This window comes from Ostrea edulis, chromosome 6 (assembly GCF_947568905.1).
Source record: "Ostrea edulis chromosome 6, xbOstEdul1.1, whole genome shotgun sequence".
Lineage (NCBI taxonomy): Eukaryota > Metazoa > Mollusca > Bivalvia > Ostreida > Ostreidae > Ostrea > Ostrea edulis.
Genome location: NC_079169.1, coordinates 59,165,844 through 59,185,628, shown reverse-complemented (window position 1 = coordinate 59,185,628; position 19,785 = coordinate 59,165,844). Strand labels below are relative to the sequence as shown.

The window sequence follows — 19,785 nt, the reverse complement described above, 5'->3', positions numbered from 1 at the left end:
TAAAGATCTATATCTTAAGATCAAACAGTGCTGCATGGAGATAGAGATTAAAAGAAGAAGGTGGCGTTGGATTGGGCATGTTCTACGAAAAGGAGAAGATATCACTAAGATTGCTCTGAGATGGACACCTGATGGAAAGAGAAAAAGAGGACGCCCAAAAGAGACATGGCGAAGGATGGTAGAACAGGAGATGAAAGATATAGGGAAGACCTGGGGGAAAATAGAAAAGAAAGCAAAAGACAGGCAGTTGTGGCGTCAGCTGGTTGAGGCCTTATGTGCTGATAGGCACGAAGAGGATAAGTAAGTAACTGTGGCCTCAAGGCGGCCCCCAGACCACTTGCAATACTTTGCTTACACTTCATTTTAGTTTATACAATATTTATTCGTAAATAATTCGATAGTAATGTTTACCAATAATGTCTTATACATGTACATGTAATAGATTGAGAAACACGCTAAAAGGCTTATATTAATCTCGCTCTAAATATCTTACAAGTAAGATATGAATTTTTTTTTGGCTGCGCACCTGATCAGGACAACCAGGTATGGGTTGCAATCCTTTAGGTCCAGTGTACGTAGCTTTATATGCATGTTGCTTCTGCTCTTTTTATCTATGCAGCATTTATGTGGTTGTGTTTGCATGGCTCACTAAATCTTTCTTTTTCTAATTTATTTTCTTAGTGAATTCTGCTTGCAGTGAATTTTTAAACACCTATATCAATTTACTACCATTATTGATATTGATTATATTCAAATTATATTCAAATAAATTCTTATTACTATTTATCCTTTCTATTTAAAATAGTTTGTGCTTTTTGCATTATTTGCAACAAAGAATAAGATTGCGAATTTTGTTTGAATTTTACTGCTGATATTTATATACATCCACCCTTGCCTGAAGTGTTTTTATTTCTTCCTCTAAATCTTATGCCTTCGTATCTTGTATGACATGTTTTGTTTCTATTTGTATTCTTTTGTCAATCTCTGATATGTCTGTGTGTGTGTACATGCATGCTATGTGTCGAAGTTAGTACATGTTTCACACCTCGAACAAAAGATTTTTGCGTGTACCCAAGTCCAAGCTTCATGGTTGGGTAACCGTTCCATTGTATTTATAATTATCAAAGCAATAATTATTAGTGATTGGTAACAATCAAGGAAGGGCGTCGCGCTTTCTGAATACGATGTGTCAGTTACCAGAATTGGTATGGAACATTGAATGTTGAGACAAAAACACGAAAATTTGGGTGGCTTGAGCGACCAACAGAAACAAGAATACAGACTCTCTCTCTCTCTCTCTCTCTCTCTCTCTCTCTCTCTCTCTCTCTCTCTGAGGTACCTGTTATGCCCCATCACTAACACTTCATGAAAATAGTATAGGATGTGTATTCACCATCATGTGTTCGGGCTTCGGTCACTAAGTAATATATCCAGCAATCTATCATTTAAAAACAATTTAAATGACACGGGAGAGATAGTTTTATATCACTCTATCAGCATATCTGATCCGTTCCCAAATACACATGTAGTCTGTTTCCAAAATCATTTTCAGAAATAATATCTAGGAAACGCATGGAAGTATTTTCTACCATGCCCGAAAATATCTAAGAGAATAGTTTTAGTTTTAAATCCATTTGAAAAGACATGGTAGACATTCTTGAAACATTATAAAGATATATTGAATGTGTTCAAAAACCTTAAAACTAAAACCTGAAAACTACTCACTGTGCACCCTCACCTGACTGTTGACTACAGGTAAATCCCCTTAAGGGCACAGATTATCAAATCCAGTCAATAGAGAATTGCACCAATCAAGATAAATGCTGATGATCTTGATTAAAGGATAAAAGAAATACGGAAGGGTTATAATAAATTAAATAGAGACTACAAAGAGTTTTCATTTCTCGTATGAAACATGTACTAAGTATTTTGTTTAACTTCTCTCGCCACTCCATTTGGTCCGTCGCTTCGCTCGGCACCAAATCTTTTGGTACTCGAGAAAAGTTTACCAACATATTATGCTTGTTAACCTGTGATATGGTCTGTGTATATATATATATATATATATGTACATGCACGCTTTGTGTCTTTTATATATGATTGTGATAGTTGGTTAAAAAGCTCTATATCGTGTTGACTTGTTGATTGTATATATTTGAGTACCGACTTTAAATAAAATTTATCTACTTACTTACTAACATTTTGTATTGATGTAATGAGCCACCTTAAAAATATAGGTATTATATTACATCAATGCACTGTGGAAAAAAAAGACATGCTTTGACCCCGACGTGATTCGAACACGCAACCTTCTGATCTGGAGTCAGACGCGCTACCGTTGCGCCACGGAGTCGTACATACTAATTCGAGATTTAAAAATCAAACAAATCAAATGATAAAGAACATTATATTACCAAGTTATTAATATACTAAGGATATTGTACAAGATATCAGCTCTGAATTTACAATAATGAGAACCATTACCGTTTCTAAAAAACAAGCCTGCATAAAAGCGTGGTTGTGGGCTGTTAAACAAGCTTATCGACTGCCAATGCGCATGCGTGGAGAAACTTTGAAAATGGCGGAGGAATTGAATGAATGAAATGCAAATGTTTAACATTTCGATTATTTTAATGTAAGTATAGAATATCATAGTGTTATTGATAATGTTATATTTCATATAAAAGTAATTGCATTCGTAGTTTATTAAAGTGGTGAATTTGTTTCCTTTAAACTGGACTGATGTCCAAATCAAGCCTAAACTTGTTGAATGTTTTGTTTAGTTCTTTAAGCCTAATCTGATTTTGTATTTGGGTTGAGTAGACATGACAGATATGAGATTATATTTGATACAGATATTATGAGCTCTAAAGATATGATTTTCAAATTCCAAGTGGAGAGTTTTTGTGGGAATTGCAGCGTTGAAAATTATGTCATCGCGCCTGCCAGTAGGCCCAAATCTATATTATATTAAGGTGACCCGGCCCATCTACTTCATATTCCAGTGAATTAAAAATAAAATAGCTGCAAGATGAAGCTGTATACATAGTTTGAAGAATTTCGTTATAAAACTAGAAATCCCAGTCCTTCAGTTTCACCTCAGCATGCTCAGTCTGTGGAGCTCCATGCTCCAGAGATAGTACAGCTCATTTTGGTGATTTTGTTTTCTCAAACCAAATCGTCTAAATGAATAATATTTATCAACTTTGAAATGATTGCATATGCATAAAAAGTTATACTAGGAGGTAACTGATCTAGAAGATGGAATTTTGCAATGCATAACATTGTTATATTTACAGGAAATGAGTTGTACAAGTAATTTTAACCCATTTTAAATTATTTTTTTAAATGAACAAAATGACCTAAAAGTTACTATCCCTTCATATTCAGCAATTAATATAACACACCTGATAGAATGGTTATGATGTAGATTATTTATTTGTCTACAATTTGTATAGTAGTAGAGTTCCCAAGATTTACAGCAGATTTTTTTAAGGTCTTGATTTCAAGGGCGAGGGCCTTTCCAATTGAGAAAAATAGCGACGTTTGCTTGAAATTGGGGAAAATGTTTCATGCAAAGAAATAGGGGAAAAGCCAATTCAGAGTTCTTTAAGGTATAATTGGGTTCCTTTTGACTTTCAATTTGGTCAAAGCTTACCTCATTCAAATAAGCAGAGGCCAAAAAATTAGGTTTACTTAACAATTTTGAAGCAAAAATTGTAATCTGTGGGCCTGTGAAGAAGATTTATGATACATTTGACTACCCTGCTTGATTTGTTTTCATTGTTTGGGAATTTCAAAGGAAAAATTGGGGAAAATACCTGGGGGGGTTTAGCATTGGGAATGGGGCCTTATTTCGGCCCCCTACAGACCCTTAAAAAAATCCATGTACTGCTTCGCATCCCTGGTAAATTTTGAACTTGGTTGATAAAATTTAGATTTTATTGGTTCGTTTTTAATGCCTAGCAGATGTTAACTCTGATGTTATAAATTACTTTAAACATGATCGACAAATGATACGGTGAACATATTATGATTATGATCACATGTTGTGATTTCATAGATGTTATTTTACTTCTTGTTGATATGATATTATCGCTTAGGTTGGGTTGAGTAGACATGTCAGATATGAGATTATATTTGATACAGATATGATGAACTCTGAAGATATGATTTTCAAATTTATGGAGATTTTTTGTGGGAATTACAGTGTTGAAAATGATGGCCAGTAGAGTAATCTATATTATATAAGAATTCACAGGTCGTGTGACTGATGGTTCTGGTCATATGATTTTTGGCAAAGTTATGGCCATTGGGAAGGGGCATACATGTTGTTCCAACACAGCTAGTTTTTTCGGGTTTCATAATAGAGATCTGAGTTTTATGTGGGATATTGCAAAAAGAACAGTCAACTGCTTCTCAGTACATCTGGCTGTATAAGTACATAATGTATTTTAATAATAATTATGAAGGAAAATATTATGTTGAATATCCTTGCTTTTCTCAAGGATGTATACCTAAAAATAGGCTGAAATAAAGGATTTTTTTAAATATACAATACTATTTGTCTTCTCATCAAAGTAACTTTTTGATCAAATTTATATAGGAATAATGATTGAAGACAATCATATTTCCACAATGTATACATGTTCTAATTTTTCCTCTGTGACACCAATGCTAATAGCTTAGAGTTCACCATCATAATTTTAGATTAAAAAGAATTTGTAATGAACTGAAGTTTTTATGTTATACAACTGTATTAAAACTTGAATGCAAGTCTCACATTCTTCCTCCTTTTTTTCCAGTTGGACAAATTTAGTGCAATATAATAAGTACAGCAAAAGGATTATCACAGCTGATCATTTTACTAGGACTTTTTCTGTTTTACAACACTGAAAGATGGACAGATTCAATTACCATTCACCAATAACCGACTCAGTATACAACAGACCCTACCTCTCTTCCACTCCAGATGTTTTACAATCGGTATGTATCTGTTTAAAATTTGTGCAGAGATTTACACTGTACATTAATTTTAAAGGTTCTTCTGTACAATACCACAACTTTTAAAGTAATTTTTGCTTCATTTCACTTAAAATTATCTTATAAAATTGCAGTGAAAAATTAGTCATGACATTATTTTATTTATTTTCTATCATAGGCAACCTCACAGTTAGTGAATATTATGTGTATCTTGACATTTTTATTTATTTATTTATTTATTTTGCAGAGACAATACAGAGACTTGAACTTGAACAACAATCTGAGTAGCTATGAAAGAGGGGGTCTGTTTGGGGACAGAATATCATTTGGTTCCCCAAGTTACCCCTCCCCACTTGACAGGATTCGGGCTGACAGAACTGACTTCAGATATGCATCAGAACTGAATGGGGTGAAGGAATCATCATTTGAAATAAATCAGTCATTTCCAAAGATGACAAAAACAGCAAGATGTCTAGACGAAACCATGGCAAAACCAAAGGCCAAGAAACTCTGTCCGAGAGAGGAGATGAACACTATAGGTATAGATCTAGAGATCGATGTATGTATTACAAAGAATCAGCCATTGTAAGGTATTTAAAGGTACATATGAATTTAGATGGATGTAATTATGTAAATAGTTGTTCATTCTTTAGAACTTAAAAACAGCTATTGCAGTAAAGGTTTCTATATAGATAATAGAGGTTATTAATTTACTTGAATTCAGAGTGTAGATACACCACCTTTTATAAATAATGTATTCGTGTATGTGTACATAATATTTAACAGATTGCGAGTTCCATGATGTTAGCTTCAGTCCTGGACCTAGTAAAGGGTGCTTTTCCTCTGATGCCCATCCAGACAGGGAGAATTTATCATTTTACAACAATATAGGAGGGGGGCAGTTGGGAATGGTCTTTCCTACAACCATACGAAATCCAAACAAAGCCATCTGTACGATTGATTCTAAGTCATCAGAGGTATAGATAATAACCAGGGACGGTTTATAAATATTGCTGCATTGTTAAAAATCAGATATAGATTTTAAGAAACAAAACAGAGATAGTTCATAAATATTGCTTCATTGTTAAAAATCAGAGAGATATAGAGAAAGAAAAAACCCATAGACAGTTTATAAATATTGCTGCATTTATTGATATCACACATTAGAGGTATTGTATAAATAATAACTAGAGATGGTTATGAATATTACTGCATTATTAAACTTTTGAAAGTTTGATACTGTGTTAACTAACAAAGCATTGGAAACACAATTTGAAATATTCCTATTGAATGATGATGTGTTAATTTTTTTTTAAAGTTTATGTGTCACCAGAGTGCAGTTAGATCTTATCTAATAATTTAGTTAGATCTTGTCTATTAAGTTTTCATTGGCCGATTACAGCCCGCCCACTTTCTCGCGCGGATTCAGTGTAGCTGGAGAACTGTATATAGCTCATTGAAAAGATCCACCTCTTATAAAAACCTTCGATTTACGGGTCACAAAAAGCTGCGGACGGCTGAGGCCTGAAATCGGTGTATTCTTGTGTTGCTGTCTCATAAACTTAACATAAAAAAATCTTAACATATTTTCCTACTATATACTTGCGTCCAAACATACCTTCAAATATTCATTAAAGCCACACACCACCTGAAAACTCGCAGCTTCAAATGATTTCGTTTGTTGACGTAGCCATGTTGGGTAGCCGGTCAATTCGAACTCTTGCTATTGGTATCTATTCATAAAATTGGTTGTAAGTTATGTATTCGCTCTTCATTTATTATCAACATGAATAATTAATAGAAATTAAAACATTTTTGTACCAGTTTTTGTAAATGTAAAATAAGCTCTAGATGAACGAAAATGCTACACAAGCCCATTAGATGGAGATCGGCCGGCGCGGCCACTCATGACTAATGAAAGCCGCACTGCCGTGAGTTTAGCTACATGTATTTGAATAATTATCATTTAATAGGACTGGGGTGGTATATTATTTAAACAATTTAGCTAAAATATTTGTGGGGTATTAGTACACATCTAGACGCTATTGTGCCAATATGGAAATGAACCGGGATTCGAATTGACTGGCTACCTAACATGGCTATGTCTACGAACGAAATCATCAAAAGCTGTGATCGAGTTTTTGGGTCGTATGGGGCTTTAATAAATATTTGAAGGTATGTTTGGACACAAGTATAGTAGGAAAATATGTTAGGAATTTTTTTTATATTAAATTTATGAGACAACAACACAAGAATACAACTCTTTCTTCCTTTGAAGTTTTTTTCCATCTAGCATCTGGCCGTCATGTTTTCAAATGCTGACTACTCCCGTATAAGGGAATTTGGGCGGACTTATACATATGGACCAATGAGAGTTTCTGTTGCATTTCGCAATTGTATTACAAACAGATTCAATTGTGTCGTCACACAACGCAATACTATATCGGCCAAAGCGTTCTAATTCAAAGGTGAATTGCGATAACTGTCAATGTCTCTGATGTCCTTTAGATAGGACAGTAATTTAAAATTAAGTTATGTTATGGATCCAAGGGGAGAGAAAACTGTATCTACTACCAATGTCCCATCACCTACACAGTTTGCTTTCTTTTATGCCCCTGCAACTAAAGTTGAGTGCATATTGTTTTTATTCTGTCTGACTCTCTGAAGTTGTAACTTTGCTCACAACTTCTGAATGGTGATGATATAGCTGCAATAATGTAGCCCTATCCAATTTTTTTTTATTCTGACGTTTTCGGGATAGGGCTACAATTCCATAGAATCTCCGTAATGGTGCAAAATAATTTTATGAATAACCGATAATAAACTCTGTGTATTAGTCCCAAATGTTGTTTACACCAAAAGGAGTACCAACTTTGTGCTCAGGCATGTGTAATAAAGGTGTTTTTCATTAAATATAATGTACAGCATGCAAAATTCTTCGTCTGCTCCGTCATGCTTGTTATCGCGAGACCTCGTAGGTGGATCTAATGAAAGCCTAAACATTGACAATCAGCGCGAAAATGTAGTTACTCGCGCCACTTCGACAAAGAAAGGAAAATCATATTGTTGCAGAAAGAATTTACACTTTGCTGTTTGGTTTTTAACTTGATATTTAATTCAAACCTTTTCAATACCGACGAAATAGCTTTCGCCTCCATACTTGTCCATTGATGTAAATACTACCTTATATGGCATATGCAAATGACTTGACAATCGGAAGTTGAAACTTCAGTACATCAAACTTGGCGCACAAATATGAATCGAGGAATTGGAATTTATCGAAATTGTTGAAAACGGTAGAATAGAGCCTCACAAATCTAAAGTTGAAGGTTGTAAATTTATATATTGACTAAGAAACATAGAATATCATTTTATTAACGTAAAGAAAGTCAGGAAATGTTTAGAATGAGCGCAAATGTTGCGGGAGTGAATCACTCCCGCATTTGCACCATTACGGAGATCCTAAGGTGTTGTAGCCCTCTCCCTAAAAAAAAAAAAAAAAAAAATCACAGAGGGCTACATTATTGCAGCTAGTGATGATAGTGCTCTCATTTTTTTTTTTTTACCAGACCTTTCTTTTGGTTAGCTGCAGATCTGTAGCTCTCTTGGAAAATATTGGGACAGACCAGAGAGTTATAGATCCACCCCTTTTAAAAATCTTCGATTTACAGCACTGAAAAAAATGTGCACAGTTGAGGCCTTTTTTCCAGAGAGCTACAGATCTGCAGCTATCTTTTGGAACCAAAGTTTTTAACCTTGTGTCTCTAACCTTAGAGTTTGACCTACCTTTAAGAGTAGTTAACCTAAGCAATATTTCCTGAAGTATTTAAGGTAGTGCTTTCGTATTTTTAAAAATAGATTTCCTATGATTTATCTGATACCACGATCTTTATCCTTTTGACCTTGGTGTTTGACCCAAATTTTAACCTTGCTAAGTTTTGAATGGTGAGGGATAGCATTCACATATTTCATAGATGCATTTCTTGTGACAAAACCATTCTTTTTGTACCTAAGATTTTTACTGTGTAAAATTATTTCTTTTTTGCCACCTTGGGTACTGTGTTTCACAAACACATCTTGTTTCTTTCAGATCTTAATTGCAAATGACATGACATGTGAACTATTTGGATATGAAACAGAAGAGCTTTTAGGCAAAAAACTGAAAGATTTGATCAAACTGAAGCCCAAAGACCAGGCTACGATTTTGGAATGCCACTTTGATGAGTCATCTGGAGATATCATCAGCCTTGCTGGCAAAGTGGTAAATGTCTGGTCATCATCCGAGTTTTACAAGTTTTACAGAATTATTGTGAGCATGCGCTATCATGACAGTTATTTAACTTATGCTATACATGTACTTTTACAATTAAAATACTTCAAATTAGGTGGATGCTACTGATAGCAATGGTCTGATCATGCCAATATCAGTGTGGGTCAAAAGATTAGAACAAGAAACAGAGCACAGGGCCGTGGTTGTCATGGAGCCGGTTGAAAGAACTGTTGCCATGGTGACATTTAATACAGAGGTATTTCAAATAGTGACAAATTTTTACATTTGATTGAATGAGCTCTAAAGAAGAAAGATTTTCTTCTCAAATTGCTTCTAACATGCAGGTGATGGAGATACCTCTTTATCTATCCTTGCAGGGAACAATTCTATCCTGTGACCATCAGATGGCCTACTTGTATGGATATTTCTCACCAGATGACTTGGAAGGCCTCAAAATTAAACAATTGATTCCCTCCCTCAAATTGCCTGTTGTAGGAAAGCCATTGGAAAAGGTATTGCATGTAGATATCTGCAGTGTATATGTACTTTAACTTGTGCAATCATATTTGCTCAGTTTTATATCTTGGAAGTAATAATCAGAACTACACATTTATGGGATCAATGGAAGAAAGATGGAGGAGATACACATTTTATATACATGTAAAAAACTGTTCATGTGATAACAAGGCATTCTATTGCCATTTATTTTGATGTTAGAGGATGCTCCGATTTATAGACCTCTACTGATAAAAATGGTTTTTTGGTTGTTGTTTTTTTTTTTAAAGTAATTTGCTAAAAGACTAATTCCCCAGCAGATGGGTTGGGAGGTTTTTTGATAGAACAACACTGCAGTGACTAGTATAATGACTTTCACCTTGGAATAGGCATATATTTAAAAAAAAAAAAAAAATTATGGTGAACTTTCTTATAGTTCAGATTTGAATTTAACATTACAAATTAAGGTTTTTTTTCTTTCATAAATTTAAATGGTTTTGTATTGGTATGGTAATTTAAAAGTACATCATTGAGGCAATTAGCTGGTTCCTTTTGACCAAACCAGACAGCAGGCCTATTTTCCTTGGTTGCAACTTGTAGATAGGTCTGATCAAAGGAAAATAGGATATGATCTTTCATGAGTGTAGACTGAAATGGTATAAAATCATGTAGAGTATATGTGGCATTTTCACAGGAAGTGAGAAAACAGAGAGCAACTGGACGCACTAAAGATGGGGCTTCATTTCCACTCAGTCTGTCTGTCAAGTTAGCAACAGAGGTGAATTCTGGCAACGAATCTACAGGTATATTTCCATTCCCCTACTGAAAATATTGTAGAAAATCCATCTAGATTTTGTGTGTGTGTATTGTCTACTTTGTACAGAGTGGATATACATGTAAAAATATAATTAACTGCCTGGGTGAAGTCATACATTCACACAAAAGGTTATTTACTCTCAGGAAGCTGGCCAGATGGCACACCATGCTACAATACTGTATAGGAGGAGAATGTTTTAATTTTCATTGTTTAACAGAGTGTATTTAACTTAATTCCAAAAATTGAGGATAATCTAAATATTCAGAATTGCTATAGTGCTGGCTTGTTTGGTACATAACCTCACTACAATTTGTTAAGATTGATATGCAAGTATTGTCATGTTGTATAGGTTCAAGTTTCATTCATGGCTGAATGTAATGGACAAGACTTTGCATGACATTACTAGTGGACAATGTATTGGAAATTCTTATTCTTTTAGTAGTTTAAAAAAAAATTATAGAATTTATTTTTCCCAAATGTAGGCTATGAAGATTGTCTGCCAAATGAGAAAAATGTGCAATTTACACATACAGAGTACAGTATATGTGCACTACTGACTATCATGTGAAGTAGTGATGATTTTCTGCCTCTAGATAACATATATAGATAGAACATGTATGATTATTATATGTACAAAAATTTACCATCTTGTTTAGAAACATTAAAGATAAATTCTTATTATGATGTCGTCACTAATTAATGATGCAACACCTATTATATAATTTCATATTTGTTACAATTTTCAGCAAAAATATTGTATTTCATGTTGTAATTGTTGGTTTAGATAGATTGCTTCGTAGAAAATATCATGTTTAAAACAAAATGAGATGTGACAAACACTAGAAACTGTTTAATTGTGTTCAGAATTAACTTGTGAATTGAAAAATCTGATTAAAGCAAAACTTTTACTGCTATATTTTACCTAAGGCCACACCAATTTATAAAATAGTTCTTTGGATTTTCAAACAAAAAAAGTGAGGCGAGAGGGCGAAATTATTTTACAAATATTATTTTTAATTTTGGAGATAAAAATTATGAGGCGAGCGAATACAAGAAATATAAATATTTTTAATTGAATTAAGTGTGATTTTAAAAAGCGGGCGCCTAAAAATAAAGATCTAAAATCATCAGATATCATTTGTTTACCACATAAACTTAATATTTTTCAACTTCGTTGATATAGTTTACAATAAATAAGAAGTATTTCAGGTTTCAAAGACTTATTTTCTTTATACCTAATACATGTACTTTGCAACATTAACTGATAAGGTCTTTTTGAAGCATTTTATTTAAGTTTCATTTCTACAAACTTTCGATTCAGAGATATGCATATTGCTAGGGACACATCCAGTTTTGACATTCATTGCAAATGCAATATCCATTGCATCACTTTGAGCATTTTCTTGAATTTTGATATGACATCACCAAACCTTTTGTGAATTTGTCGTTAACTGTCGGTCCGGTTTAAAATAGTCATCAATCAGTACCCCTTGCTTGTTTTAAGAGGCGAATAAATGGGGCGGTCCTTCAGATAGGACTGCAAAAACTGAGATCCTTGTCACAGTAGGTTTGACACGATAAAGATCCCTCAGTGCCATAAGCGCTGAGCATAGGCCTAAATTTTGCAGCCCTTTACCGGCAATGGTAACGTCTTCATGTGAGTGAAATATTCTCAAGAAAGACTTCAGTCAATATATAGGCTAATCAAACAATCAATCATATGCTATCAATGTTCTCTAAATAGTGGCATCGAATAGCGCTTCAAAAGTTTCATCGGCTTCCAGTTCGATTGCAACATAAGGAACAACTTCCAATCCAGTGTTATGAAGTATCGTACATATTAAGATAGACATCATGAATAACTTAACAGTATTACACTGTTAGGAAATTTCTCGAGAGCCCGCGCTTCTGTCATTTGTCAGCATATACATCAAGGTTATTTGTGCGCTTGTTGTAAAAACTAAAAAAAATATTTACGGATATTTTTGAACATGCGGGCGGATATTATTTTTTGATAATATTATAATTTGGATTTGTTACAAATAGAAGCGGCGAATCCAATGAACTAGATTACAAATTGGCATGGCCTAAGTGACAAAGTCTTGTTTACATAACAAAGAATTGTGACCTCTGTATCTCTCTTGTAACTCGACAACTGACATTCAAATATTTGCTGACCATTAGGAATACCTTCGTTAAGCATTTGAAATGGAAATATAAAATTTGAAAATTTTCAGCTAGCATTGTGTCCATGCCCATTTAAAGAACCCTCACTGCTATGGCCCTGAGTGTTAAGTATACATGTAGGTCTGCAAACAAACAAAAGAAGTTGCAAGAAATGATTCATTTTCTGTCGTCATAGAAACAATTATTCGCAATGTTTACATGGATATCTGTATATATTTTAACATGGCATAGATTTACATCCCAAGGTATATATCACAGTAAGTTTAACAGACTTTTGAATCATTTTGAATTTCTAATTTTCTGTAGGGGCATACACGAGTCCCTTAACCCCTATATGTTATATAGTAGTGTTCAGAATTTATCTTTAAATTCACTGCTAAATTTGCTTTAAAAATCATTCATCAAAAGGTAGTTTGAAGAGGTTTTAGAGTTTTTGAACTGAGATGAAATGAGAATTTTTTTGTGAATTTTCTTTCAGGAGGTATCCATGACGACAGGGAAAACATCTATGTTGGTGTACTATGGGTGTTCTCAAACATCAGCGGTCTTGTTACCCTGCTTCCTGATGGCACCATAAACAGTATCAATGAAAACTTTGCCTTAATGCTTTTTGGGTATTCAAGAGCTGACCTCCTTGGAAAGGTAGACTTTCAAAACTACTTCTTTATAATTTCTAATTTGTACAATGTGAGTGTACCTTTTTTTTCAACTGTTATTTTGCTGTTTGTTGTTCTGTACTCAGTGGAGGGAAGGACCTCTAATGATTTCTGAACAGCATAGCCCCACTTTTCTTTATCCGTGTTCAGTAGTCAGTGAAGGGAAGGACCTCTAATTATACCCCCCGAACGAAGTTCTGGGGGGTATATAGGAATCACTCTGTCTGTCCGTCCGTCTGTGCAGATTCGTGTCCAGGCCATAACTTCTTTGTTCTTTGACTTAGGCATACCATATTTGGCACACAGGTAGATCACCATGAGACGATGTATCGAGTACCTTCATGACCTCTATATGACCTTGACCTCAATGTCAAAATTAAAGGTTTTTACAATGGATTCGTGTCCGGGCCATAACTTCTTTGTTCTTTGACATAGGCATACCATATTTGACACATGAGTGTATCACCATGAGACAATGTGTCATGTGCCTTCATGCCCTCCACATGACCTTGACCTCAAGGTCAAAATTAAAGGTTTTTACAATGGATTCGTGTCAGGGCCATGACTTCTTTGTTTGACATAGGCATATCATATTTGACACATGAGTGTATCACCATGAGACGATGTGTCGAGTACCTTCATGACCTCTATATGGCCTTGAACTTTGACCTCAAGGTCAAAATTGATTATAGGGTTTTGACATAGTCATACCATAAGACATTGGTGTATCACCATGAGACTATGTGTCATGTACATTCATGACCTCTTTATGACCTTGACCTTTGATCTCAAGGTCAAAATTATAGGTTTATGCCATGGATTTGTGTTCGGACTATATCTTCCATCTTCTTTTACAAAGGCATACCATATTTTTACACTCAGGAAAGAGGTAATTTATACCTATTAACAACACCCTTTGGGAGATTGGGGTAAACGGATGGTATTCTTTGCTCACAGTACATCTTGTTATTTCTGTACAGCATAGCCCCTTTTCTCTACAACCTTTACCAAAAGTTATTGATTCTCAAAATTTGATGCATTTTTATTCTGCGTGAAAAGTTGATATATTATAAAAATTTAGATATTATAATTAACTTTATTTTTTACATTTACACTGAACTTATGATTTGCAGGATATTTCAATGTTGATACCAGATTTCTATGACATCCTGGAACTCGAGAATTCAGACGCTGGAAGTTTCCATAGTGGCCTGAGCAACCCAAACCAGTTACCAGATGACAGAAAAGGTTTGAATAACTATACTGCACTATAATTACAGAGTATATTTTGGAAGGGGGGGGGGGGTATTTTTAGCTCTGAAATCAGAGCTGAAGGCTCAAATGAGCTTTCCCGATAATTGTTTTCTCTGGTATTTGACTGTTAAAAGGGAAGTGATCTAAGAAGTCATTTACTTCTGTCAGGAGACATTTTTTTTTAGATGTCTATGGCCAATTCTGGAGGTCAAATGTATAGCATACTTGTGTGTTTACAATTATTTTTTCACATACATGGACATCAAGTTTACAGACTCTGATTTATGATTAAAAACACAAGAAATCCAGGACTGAAAAAGTTGCAGCCCTATCATTGTAAGTTTTGATATTGCCATTCAGCATACACTTCCTCTTTATCACTGTGAGGGAATTAGAATACATCCTAAAGTATCATTTAATAGGAGTGAATACTAGGGCGGAAACAATTCACCGAAATATCGATACTGTTCAATATAAACGCTCGATTCATGTTCAATTCATTGCCTCAATCTTCAGTTCAATGCGGGGTTTTTTAAAATCGGGTTTGGTGAAATACATCGGACTTGACCTGTACTTATTATTTTTACATGTACGAGAGACGAAATGGTGTCCGATAATGGTCAGACTGTTGTTAGCCTCGAGTCTGACAAAAACAATAATGAACTTAATCAGTTTAAACTACAAAGTCGAAAGCATCTTACTGTACAACATTTTGGAAACAGTTTACTTTTGAAATTCTGACTGTGAATCTTTGTAATTAGATTTTTCTTCTAAGTTATTATTGTTTCCTTCTGTAAAATTTATCGTATTGAAAACATTGAATCATGGCATAAGTATTTCAATACATATTGTATCATAAAGGGGGCGTATCATTTCAGCACTAGTGAATAAGAATGTTTCTAATTTATATGAATGAAGAATAAAGGAGTTTTTGTAATTGAATTGGCACTTGGTACCAATCACTTCAAATGGTAGCAAGTGTTGTTTATATATGTATTACATCATCCTATTTTCTCATTAGGACAATCATGAAGATTCGTTTCAATTCATTTATGAAGTTTAAGGAAATTTTGACAAAAATAAACCTATGTATGATTTAATCCTGAAATATTGTTTAATAAATAGACATGAGGGAAGTGGACAGCAGTGATGATCAGGGTATAGGGAGCAGTTTAATCTCTAACCAGTGTCCTCCAGCTATAGACGCTCATCCAATGCTGGGACCGGGGGTCACTTCTACCCCCAACAGGAATCAAACAGTTTCATTTCTAAGGTACGATAATGAGATGTAGCTGCTGTTAATTACTGATATGTACAAAGGTTGGATTTCAGTGTGATAAATGTAGAGATGTTGTAGCTGCTGTTAATTACTGATATCTACAAAGGTTGGATTTCAGTGTGATAAATGTTAGAGATGTTGTAGCTGCTGTTAATTACTGATATCTACAAAGGTTGGATTTCAGTGTGATGTAGAGATGTTTTAGCTGCTGTTAATTACTGATATCTACAAAGGTTGGATTTCAGTGTGATGTAGAGATGTTGTAGCTGCTGTTAATTACTGATATCTACAAAGATTGGATTTCAGTGTGATAAATGTAGAGATGTTTTAGCTGCTGTTAATTACTGATATCTACAAAGGTTGGATTTCAGTGTGATAAATGTTAGAGATGTTTTAGCTGCTGTTAATTACTGATATCTACAAAGGTTGGATTTCAGTGTGATGTAGAGATGTTGTAGCTGCTGTTAATTACTGATATCTACAAAGGTTGGATTTCAGTGTGATAAATGTTAGAGATGTTTTAGCTGCTGTTAATTACTGGTATCTACAAAGGTTGGATTTCAGTGTGATAAATGTAGAGATACATCAAAATATACATATACAAATGTATTTTGATTATTAACTTTGAAGTTTGATCATTTATTGTTGTATTTCTTGTCTTACAACTGTATAATTTAATAAGAAAAAGAAAGGTTGAGATGATGGGCATATGCGTGATTAAAAAAAAAATTGAATTATAAAAGAATACTTGGTGTCATACATGTATGCATGCTGTATATAAAGCATATAAATTTATGACCATGATGAATTTATTAAAATTATTTCTAGGAAAGGATCTGATAGGGATTTAGGAAGTGAGGTGGAGATTTCACCTTTAGCTGTGGACGTGAACAAAGACCTGATAGGTAGACTAGAACTCAGTGACAGTGATGAGGAGATGACTGTTCCTCCTCTGGTTAGAATGGATGCAAGGTCACCAGAAAACAACCATAGTAATGTGTCTACCTCCAGCACAGAGACTATTCCAACGGCAAGGGAGGTAACCAGAAATGTGGCAGTGACTCCAGGAGAGGCAAAAGAGGAACAAAGAGAAATGCCTGATCCAAGTCAAAGTTTGGAAGAAAATATGGATGGCAAAGTTAAGGTGGCTTCTGAAATAAACAAGAGTATGGATTGGTTTCAAAAAGTAGAGGGACAAGACCTGGAGATCGTAGACTGTGTTAAAGATAAAAGATTTGATTGTAATTCTGAACATAAGGAATTCCGACCTCCGGAGTCCTCAATGTCAGCACAGACACCAGTTCTTAACAAAGAAAGTGTGGAAGTCTCTTCTGAAAGGATAACAGATACTGTTGAGGTGGCTGATAGGACAGAATTTCTCCAAACGCTTCACGACACAAATAAAATATTGATGGAGATCAAGTCAAGTATTGGAAGTGACAGACTTGTTACAGAACAGAAAGTCAGTGAAGACAGCATGAAAGAGAACACAGAGAAAGAAGTGCAAGAAGGTGTGAATGTAGAGACAGGTGATGGAGATTTAAATGGGAATCAAAATGTTTCAAATTCCACAATAGAACTGTTAACTGCCGATGTAGGAGTACTAGACCTGAGCGACTCGGACTCTCCAGACAGAAGCAAAGAAAGAGGCAAGAAATCTATTTTGGGGGACACATCAGGGACTTTCGCTGATATCAGCGACAGTGTCCATTCTAGTGCTATATTGAAAGACAGCTCCAGGGAAAGTCTCAGGGAAGATCTATCTTTTCCTGCTAGTCATGACTATATTCCTAAGTGCAATACAGATTGTGTTATTGATGAGATTAGTTCTGTGGAAAATTCTGTTGATCATGGAAAGGATGCAGGTTTACCAAACTTGTTGATTCGACAGATGAGGCTGAACTGTAGCCATTCCAGCGGGCATAGTACAGACCACCCGTCTGAATCCTCGTGTGATCCAATAACTAGCTACACCCACAGCAGCTTTCTAACTGACAGTGTGAGTTTTCATGAGAGAGACAGTGGCTGTAGTCCTAGGAAACACAAAAGGAAGGACAGGCGACGGGATCCCCCTCATCAACAAAGCTCGTCGTCTGCAAGTCAGTCAGTGGTATTCCCAGAAGGATCGTACGCAGGGCAGGGAAAACACAGAGATAGATCATATTTAGGTAATGTGTTACGAGGAAATTGTATCTAAGTCTTGTTAAAAAATAATTTGATTCTCAGACCAAAATGTAATGCAACAGGAAGATTTTTAAAAAAAAATTAACCTTTTCATTTTTAAACAGCTGTTGCTAGAGTTACTTCCCTTTGTTTAGTAGGAATTGAAAGAGAGAACAGGGAAAAAATGAGTTTTTTTATTCTTATTAATATATAGATGTTTCATTTCTACATCATTGCAAAAACTTTGATTGATGTCATTTCACTTTTAAACTAATTAATTTTCATTTTATATTAACAAAACAAAAATTATATGGTTCATGGACAGATGTACTGTTGACATCATAACATTTATCATAGCCTCCTTTTTCCCCTTTTTCAATCTTTCAGCACTTTGGTAGTTTTCAGTAAGATGCACTGATGCCTAAGAATCGGAAGATCTATTTTTTCTTTGTGACATACATATTAACATAATCAATGATGGAGGTCATTTCTTGTCTACAAGTGTGTATTGTGTTGCATTTTACAATGATACACATGTATAGATATTATTAACATCAAGTGTATCATTTCTATGAACAGAAATTTTGGTACTATATTTTGGTGAATTTTCTGCCAAAAACGGCAACAGTTCCGACTCACCAAAATTATCTGATATACCTTAACTCATCATTTCTGCATTTAGCTCACAGTGCATGCTATTCTTAGTTATTAAGTATTTTGTAAAGTGCTAATTATTTTAACATGTTTAAACAATTGAAAACAGTGCATATGTGTACAAGCATATCATGTTTAAGAATTTGATTTTATTTGCCTTAAAATTGAATATTTTGTAACAATAGAGATTATATTAAGTTTTCCATAGTATATCAAAATTATGGGAAATAATCTGATTAAAAATCAGATCACTGGCCACGTCCAGCGTAATGGTCAAAATTAGATCACTGACTGCATCCAGTGTAATGGTCAAAATCAGATCACTGACCACAACCAGTGTAATGGTCAAAATCAGATCACTGGCCACATCCAGTGTAATGGTCAAAATTAGATCACTGACCACATCCAGTGTAATGGCCAAAATGAGATCACTGACCACATCCAGTATAATGGTCAAAATTAGATCACTGACCACATCCAGTGTAATGGTCAAAATCAGATCACTGTCCACATCCAGCGTAATGGTCAAAATTAGATCACTGGCCACATCCAGCGTAATGGTCAAAATTAGATCACTGACAACATCCAGTGTAATGGTCAAAATCAGATCACTGGCCACATCCAGTGTAATGGTCAAAATTAGATCACTGACCACATCCAGTGTAATGGTCAAAATCAGATCACTGACCACATCCAGTGTAATGGCCAAAATCAGATCACTGACCACATCCAGTGTAATGGTCAAAATCAGATCACTGACCACATCCAGTGTAATGGCCAAAATCAGATCACTGACCACATACAGCATAATGGTCAAAATCAGATCACTGACTGCATCCAGTGTAGTGGTCAGAGATTATCACTGACTGCATCCAGTGTAATGGTCAAAATCAGATCACTGACCACATCCAGTGTAATGGCCAAAATCAGATCACTGACCACATCCAGCATAATGGTCAGAGAAGACCACTGACTGCATCCAGTGTAATGGTCAAAATCAGATCACTGACTACATCCAGTATAATGG

General features: G+C 34.8%; 1 protein-coding gene and 1 non-coding gene across 2 annotated transcripts in view; one reads left to right on the top strand and one right to left on the bottom strand.

Annotated features, from left to right (window-relative positions):
* Window positions 1-2,281: 2,281 nt before the first annotated feature.
* Window positions 2,282-2,353, bottom strand: Trnaw-cca (transfer RNA tryptophan (anticodon CCA)). The gene has a single exon. It is a non-coding gene; the product is annotated as a tRNA-Trp (tRNA).
* Window positions 2,354-2,547: 194 nt separating this feature from the next.
* LOC125647503 (PAS domain-containing serine/threonine-protein kinase-like) overlaps window positions 2,548-19,785 on the top strand; it is a 30,254-nt gene continuing 13,016 nt past the window's right edge. Inside the window, exons 1-12 of the mRNA XM_048874188.2 lie at window positions 2,548-2,635; window positions 4,806-4,986; window positions 5,231-5,522; window positions 5,770-5,960; window positions 9,074-9,244; window positions 9,369-9,509; window positions 9,631-9,765; window positions 10,443-10,551; window positions 13,231-13,394; window positions 14,542-14,656; window positions 15,788-15,935; window positions 16,770-18,109. Of these exons, the coding sequence (XP_048730145.2) occupies window positions 4,900-4,986; window positions 5,231-5,522; window positions 5,770-5,960; window positions 9,074-9,244; window positions 9,369-9,509; window positions 9,631-9,765; window positions 10,443-10,551; window positions 13,231-13,394; window positions 14,542-14,656; window positions 15,788-15,935; window positions 16,770-18,109 (2,893 nt within the window). The 5' untranslated portion in view covers window positions 2,548-2,635; window positions 4,806-4,899. The remainder of the gene's footprint in view (window positions 2,636-4,805; window positions 4,987-5,230; window positions 5,523-5,769; window positions 5,961-9,073; window positions 9,245-9,368; window positions 9,510-9,630; window positions 9,766-10,442; window positions 10,552-13,230; window positions 13,395-14,541; window positions 14,657-15,787; window positions 15,936-16,769; window positions 18,110-19,785) is intronic.